Source organism: Alligator sinensis, unplaced genomic scaffold (assembly GCF_000455745.1).
Source record: "Alligator sinensis unplaced genomic scaffold, ASM45574v1 scaffold389_1, whole genome shotgun sequence".
Classification (NCBI taxonomy): domain Eukaryota; kingdom Metazoa; phylum Chordata; order Crocodylia; family Alligatoridae; genus Alligator; species Alligator sinensis.
In genome coordinates, this window is record NW_005841951.1 from 1,990,768 (window position 1) to 1,998,601 (window position 7,834).

Below are 7,834 nucleotides of genomic sequence, written 5' to 3' on the forward strand. Positions count from 1 at the left end.
CAGCATCAGGGCATAGCCCCCACTCCCGGTGCTGCTGCACCCGCATCCTGCCCCCTCCTGCACTGGCTGGCAAGTGGCGGCAGGGCAGAGCTCCCACTCCCAGTGCTGATGTGGGTGCAGCAGTACTGGCAGTGGGGGCTCTGCCCTGCTGCTGCCCAGAGTGAGCTGTACCTGCATCGCACCCCCCGAAGCCAGCTGGGCAAGCAACAGCAGGGCATAGCCCCCACAGCTTCCCCTGCCGAGGCAGAGGCAGGCACAGCTGGAGGAGCCATGGGAAAAGGTCCCATGGCTGCCCTGCCCAGCCCAGCCTCCCAGCACTTAAAAAAAGAAAAGAAAAAAGCCAAAAAAAGCCCCGTTCTCACCAGCTCTGGCAGCAGGGATTGGGGCCTCTGGGTGCTTGTGGCAGAGTCCCCCTGCACAGCACGGGGCAGTGGTGGGCAGAGCGGATTGCCCCCCCAGCTGGCACCCGCGCAGCAGCTGTCACATCACATGGGTGCAGCATGGCTTGGCAGTGCACTGCACACTGTCTGGGAGCTGGGGTGGTTCCACGTGTGAACCGGAGTCCAGCACTGCTCAGCCCCAGTGGCCCCAGCTCCCAGACAATGTGCAGTGCCCTGCTGAGCCACACTGCACCCATGCGATGTGACAGCGGGTGTGCGGGTACCAGACAGTGGGGGGCAATCCCCTCTGCCCCCCACTACCCGCGGGTACCAAGCAGTGGGGGGCAATCCCCTCTGCCCCCCACTACCCTGGTGCTGCGCAGGGGGGCTGTGTTGTGGCAGAGCCCCCTGTGCAGCACTGGGCAGTGGGGATCGCTCCCCCCGGCTTGGCAGATGTGCAGCAGCTGCCCCATGGTGTAGGTGCAGCGTGGCTCAGCAGGGCACTGTGCACTGTCTCGGAGCTGGAGTGGTTTCCCTGGAGCCTGACACCACTCAGCCCCAGCTCCCAGACAGTGTGCAGCACCCTGTGGATCCGCGCTACAACCGTGCCATGGGGCAGCTGCTGTGTGGGTGCCAGGCGGGGTGGGGGGGTGATCCCTGCTGCCCCCCCACTGCCTTGTGCTGCATGGGGGGGCTCTGCCACGTGCACCCAGAGGCCCCAGTTGCTGCTGCTGCAGCTGGTGAGTGAGAGGCATTTTCTTTTTACAGTGCTGGGACTAGGCTGGGGCTGAGCGGGGGCTAGGGCTGGGAAGGGCAGTCATGGGGGCTTCTCCCGTGGCTCTCCCTGCCTGGGGAGAGGCAGGCACAGCCAGAGAAGCTGCTCAGCTGTGCCTGCCTCTTCCTGGCTAATCTGAATCACCGAATCACTCTGAATCAGCGCTGAATCTTTTGAATTAGCTGAATCCGATTCAGGACAGTGATTCGAATCTCTGAATCAAATCACTGTCCTTTGAATTGGCTGAATCTGAATCGAATACTTCCCTATTCATACAGGCCTACTATCTAGCCACTGATGTTTTCCAGGGCCTGATAGAAATGGTCTACAATCTCTTATTCTCAAAATATTAAAAATATTAATGATAATACCTAAACTATTCACCTGGCACACTGTTCTAAACATAACCTAAAAGGAATGTTACATTTCTTCCTTTCCATTAATTTCCATGGCATTTAGGTCAAGGCTTTCCTTCTGTATAATACTTAGGCAGAATGCACACAATATTGGTATACATATTCAGCCAGGAGGCTGAAACACCTATACACACCTGTAGCACTACAAATGAACAGCTGTTAATTGCCAAAGTCAGAATACCAGGACAGAACCACTAAAGTGTTAGTATTGGTTATAACAAGGCAAATGAGAAAAAACTTTTTAGTGCAAATTTTTAAGCCATTATTGTTCAATTCTAGTCCTTATTGTGACGCTAACTCCATCTGTGGCTTGTCACAGATCATCTAAAGTTATATTATACCTATGATTTTCCACATAGAAATATGTTGATATCCCATTTTAACAGGGAACACTAGCCCTGTTACCAGGAAGCAGGGCGGCCCCTTTAAATCCAGAACTTTCCAGGTGTAGTTGTCCAGTTGAGCAGGGGTTAAGGATCGAGCCCTACTGGCTGGTCAGGTGACTGGAAGGGAAAGGCCAGAACCATATAAACCCTAGGAGGAGAAGGCCAGGGGGGCAGCAGAGAGGGGGACTCCTGATGATTATGGAAAAGCTAAGACAACCTCCCCGGGAAGAATGCGACAAACTGGGAGACAGAAGCCCAATCGCATGTAAGCAGGCAGTTTGCTGCTCTTACCTTTATTTTCTTTATATGGCCACAGAGGCCTATTGTTTATGTTTAATGTTAAGGTTGGTGGTTTGTGGCTGAGGCTATAGGGGAGGAGGAGGTCTCATTAGCACCGAGGAGTGCTGTGATAGAGGGCTCAAGAAGCCCTACCGCATTAGGGGTGAAGCACTAGGGCCACAGGCCCAGAGTTGCTTGAAGGGAAGCTAGGAGCTTTGAAGCCTGGTTCTAGTGGGTGGACTTAGGCGAACGGCCCTAACTATAAAGAGAGGGGCAAAGCTGGAGGGGCCTGAGGCCCAAACAGCCTGGCACCACAAGGGTGCAGTGTAGAAGGGTCAGTAGGCCTGGTGTCATGAAAAGTATGAAATGGAGGGCCGTGAGCCTGAGTGGGTTAGAGAGCTAGAGCTTCGGAGTCAAGCTCTGCTTAGTGGGTTTTGACTGACAGGCCTAGCTAGAGAGGTGGGGGATAAGCCCACAGCGGCTGAGACCCCAACATAAAGAGAAAATTATAAACATCTGTGAGGCATGGGGCATATCAAGGGAAGATTGGAGCATGCATTTTGCCCTTAAGGTAACAGCTCATTATCCTACAGGTGGTGAGCCTTTGAGTCCATCTGGGAACCTTTGGGTCAGCCTCCCTCTTTAAGAACCAAGTGACATCAAGTCGTGGCAGGAGAGCAAAGGGGGGGAAGCTGGTCTCCAAAGGAGAAGGAAAATATAGCAGGACTTGAAGGTTGCCCCACTCATTAGCCTTTAAAAATACCGCTGGAGACAGCACCCTGTTACTCCCATTCATCATCTACCTCTTTGGGGTTTTGTGAGGATGAATTAGCAAAGATTTACAAATAAATTTCCATCTGTAAAATGATATATAAGTGCTAATTTTTATGGTTAATTCACTTTTATGCACACTTAGAAAATGAGCAGTTTTATCCACATAAAGTTAAAAGTCAAGGTTACATCTACAGCATGCATAACATTTTATTCAGTCATATTTAAATAGATACTCATTAGTACAAAAATAAGAATATGAAATAATCAGAGGAGACCCAAATAGATTACTACTTCTTTTTACCCACCCTGCTTACATTCTATTAAAGACCACTATGATATTTACCAATGCAATAAAATCCTTATCTGGAAAAAGTACAATGAAAAATTAAATAAAGTATATATGCAACAACGCTAGCAGGACAAACAAATCGCAGACTATATATTTTTAATTCACATTTCCTTAGAAAACAACATAGTGTTTGTGATGCCACACTTGTAATGTAACATAGTGATTAACTGCCATAGAAACCATACATCATTAGTAAACAGTAGCATGAACTCATAGTTTAAAAGATAACCACACAATTAAGATTTGTCCCTCAGCAGCAGTTAAAGTCAAATCAGGGATTTTAAAAATAAATAAGCTTTCAAGCATGGAATCGGTGTATTCCTTTTTCAATTTTTTCTTACTTGGAATATTTTTTTGGTGGAGGAGTGCAAGGTATTTTGGGGGGGGTGCAAATTGAATATTTTGTTTGGGGGGAGGTTAAGATCAGTGAGATGATGAAGTCTTTGTGTAATTTTCCTAATATTTATGAATAAAACTATAAAAATCAACTTTCTGCAACAGGCATTGGTTGATAAAAATGTTGTTTGTTATGATCAAAAGTAACTTTTTTTTAAAAGGAAGCACTGTTTTTTTTAGACACTAAACTCTCATTTTCTCACATTTTTAAGACAAACATGTGAACTAAATCTTCTCATTCAGATACACTGGGCGTTTCCATATGCATAATATGGGCTCTGTAAATAAGGTGCATCTTAAAAGTATTTTAATTAAAGTTTGTCTAACTGGTAACTTACCAGTATACATATCCTTATGTGTAATGACATCACCTTGGTTATTGTAATACTGCATAGAAGTTTGCGTCCTATCGTATTCTGAACGAGGTTCTCTAATTCCTAACAGTGCTGGCGATGAAGATGTGCTGCCAACTGAGGAAAAGAACATAAGAGAGAGTATCAATGTATAGGGAGGAAAAAGCACTTTAGGAAAATGAAAGTGATGGCTAGAAATTTGGTGCTCAGCTTGGCTACTGAATTATCAGCACTCTCAGATACACTGCATGGTACACATGAAATCAAATGTTTTCAACAACCCAAGAAACATATTTTTTAACAATGGCAGATTTGAAGTGTCAAAGTAGAAGGGCACTGTTGTATTTTAATTCATTACTAACTATAATGCACTTTGAAGTTCTTACTATAGTAAACAGGTTAATGTTATATGCACAAATTATACTTTTTCTGTACCAAAAATATAAAAGAAAACTTGTTACTTCTAAAACCAATCTGAAAAGGAAGACTGATAAGTAATGTTTCTCAGCTGATGTCCCCTAGGGACAAGTGACAAATTACTTATCACCTGAAATGAAGTTGGCAACTTCAACAAAGGACAAAGACAAAGTAGACTGTTTACACCTGAATTATACCCTAGCAACCAGTTCTGATTTGAATGAGACACTTTATATGTCTAATAAAATCTATTATATTTGAAGACCTCACTACCCACAAAATAATCAAGTGCTTACCAGTTTGAGGACTGGTTGATATTAGGTTTATTTTTTTTTATTATACTAGAATAGAAACTCTTAAATCTGTCCTGTGAAGGGGAACTCAACAGCTCCTTAGAAAGAAGATGCACACTTCTGCACCTGACTGGCTGAAATGATCAATTCAAACACGCACTGAATCTGAATTCTTTGATTAGCACATAGAATGAAAACTCCTCAGCTCAGGCTAATAATGGTTGTCAACTGATCAGAGCACAAATACGTTCATAACACAACTGCATGGTTACTTTATATCCTTACAATTAATAATTAAATCTCTCTATTTTGATTGCTTTAATATCTGTATTTTGATGTGCCTCCTCTGTTTTACAGAGTGGTCAATCAATCTGTCAGCAATGACAATGTACAGAACAGATCATCTCCACATTTTACCTGGAGAAGAAAATTACAGCACATCAAACCAAACAGTCTGTAAGGGAGCTAGGAAATCACTGTAACTTTAATTAAAAAAAATCATTTTAACTGGTGACATCTCCCCACATCCCACACCTTTTTCTTGATTTTGTTATTAGTAAGTCCTTACCAAAGACCTGAAACAGACATGGGCCTGAAACAGACAGACTTTACTCACATCAGTGGGCACATCTACATGAGATGCTTCAAGCGCAGTAGATTAATTCTATTGTGCATTAGTGTGGTAGGCAAAACCCATGCTAATGCGAAGTAGATTTAGTCTAATGTGCAGAAGCATGACAAAAAAACCATTCATCTGTGCTAATACACAGCAGTGTAAATTACAGCACACTACGTTAGTACTTGTCATTACAGATACTAAACTTAATGCACTCTAATTATGGTGTATTAATGAACATGTAGACGTGCCCACTGAAACTTTGATATTGGTCAAAATGGCATTTGAATATGTAATGGTATCTCTAGAATACCAACAATGAACCTCACTTTGAGGTCCCACTGTGCCAGCATAGTCTTTCAATTAAACACGCTCTAGTCTGCAATGGAACTTGAATTGATCCTGTAGTATTCAATAAACATACTTTTTATACTCCAGACTCTGAGCTCATAAGATTAACAGGTCTCCTTGTATTTCCTAGCTCTGCGGAACATGTACTTGGTTGTCCTCATGATTTGTCTCCACTCCTTTCTGTCAAGGGCATCATTTTCCTATTGCTAATAACTTATGTTAAGAACTCTTAGGCCAGGGTGGGCAAAATACGGCCCGTGGGCTGGATCCGGCCCATCAGGCCATTCTATCTGGCTGGCAGGGCCCCTAAAAAATTTAGAAAATATGTATCTGCTCCTAGTTGCCTGGGGCAGTAGGATCCAGGAGGAGACGCAGCAGGAGGTAGGAGCCCAGCCCAGCATCGCCCTGCCCCACCCCCAGGCATTTCTCTGCCTTCCTGCCCTGGCACTGCTCCAGCACCACGTGGCTCCCAGCTGCATTGCCAGACCAGGGAGCATAGGCTGCACTGCCAGGGGTATGTGTGTGTGTGTTTGTGTTCGTAGAGCAAGTCCCACATGCACACCCCACCATACACATGCACCCATACCCCCCTCGCACTGCCATACATGCAGACCCCACACCTACACCCCCTCACACACCCCAGCCACCCTCCCCTCACACAGCCCTCCAGAAACCCCACACCCACCTACACCCCACATATCCACACACACATGCTCCCTCACCCCACACCCCCACCTATCCACCCTCCACAGACACAACCACACCTTCCCCCCCACCCCACATACCCACACACCTACAGTCCCCACAAACCTATACCCACCCTGCCACACTATACAAGAGTAAGGCTTCCTATTATGGTATTATATATGATCCCCTCTATGTACACTGCACAAACACATGTAAACCAGGACAAAAATATTTTTTGAAATCAAATTAATCAATGTTGTAGATGTTCACTTTTTAGAATATAATCTGGTGGTTTTCTAGTTCCAAGCTGGCAAACTCCCTTGCTGAAAGGAGTACTTCCGGGGGCAAGGGGAGGGACTTCTGGTGCCAAAGGTCAGGGGTTAGGTGACGGGACTTCTGGTCACAAGATAGCGACCATGGGTGGGGCACCTGTCAAGGGGCAGGGCTACCCACGCGCCCCTCGACAGCTTGCCAAAACACAGTAAACGGCCGTGCACCCAAAATAATTCCTGCCTCTGTTTTAGGCTTTTCTCAATATTATGTCTCTGTCCTCTTCTTCAATACCTACAGGGTCAAATTCATAAGAATGGCCTTCTAAGAGATACTGGACTGGTCCATCTGCCATCATCCTAGCTATATGCCCTGTTTAACAAAGAGCCTGGGGCTCTCTGTCACTTTAAGAGAGCAAAAGAGCAGCCAGAACACTGCTTTGGAAGCAGGGGACAATTGCAGCTAGGTTGCCGTAGAGACTGACTGCTTACATTAATTAGAAGGCACTTGCAGGCAACCCTGAGGAAGTCAGTTGACCAGAAAAGCAGCAGGGCCTGAGAGAGAGAAATCATAGGGATCCTGGTTTTCTCTGATAAAAAAATCCCCAATTTTCAAGTTAAAAAAAGTAACCCAAAATCCACATTTTTCCACGGTTAAAATGAAATGCCACTAATACATAGTGGCATTTCATTGTGATAACTGAAAAATGTGGATTTTGTGTTACTTTTTTTAACTTGAAAATTGGGGATTTTTTTAAACCACAGAAAACCAGGATCCCTGGCAGATGAGGCAGCCCCAGAAGCTGACCAGGCAAGTCTGGCTATGGAGCTGAACAAGACGGAGCTCTGTAGAGGGGCCTGTGAGTTAGAAGCAGACTGTGAATGCATTTGGCCCAAAGTCAGGTAGAGACATGAGGGCTAGCAATGGATCTAGATCCAGGATTGAGGTGGCATTTTTGTTAGAGTCAGAAGGACTTGTGTTTGTGTTTTGATTCCAGTTTTGCCTGGTGGTTTGGGAGGACCATGGGGATGATTTTGGAGGTCCCATAGCACCCGTCGGGGGGGGGGGGGGGGGGGGAGAGGCGCACAAGAC

At 45.6% G+C, this 7,834-nt stretch overlaps 1 protein-coding gene across 5 annotated transcripts in view; it reads right to left on the reverse strand.

The window, feature by feature from the left end:
• Nucleotides 1-7,834, reverse strand: part of PKP4 (plakophilin 4) — a 187,145-nt gene that overhangs the window by 5,061 nt on the left and 174,250 nt on the right. For all 5 annotated transcript variants that reach the window (XM_025199920.1, XM_014518399.2, XM_014518401.2 and 2 more), the window contains one exon: nucleotides 4,094-4,225. In XM_025199920.1, coding sequence (XP_025055705.1) covers nucleotides 4,094-4,225 — 132 coding nt within the window. The remainder of the gene's footprint in view (nucleotides 1-4,093; nucleotides 4,226-7,834) is intronic.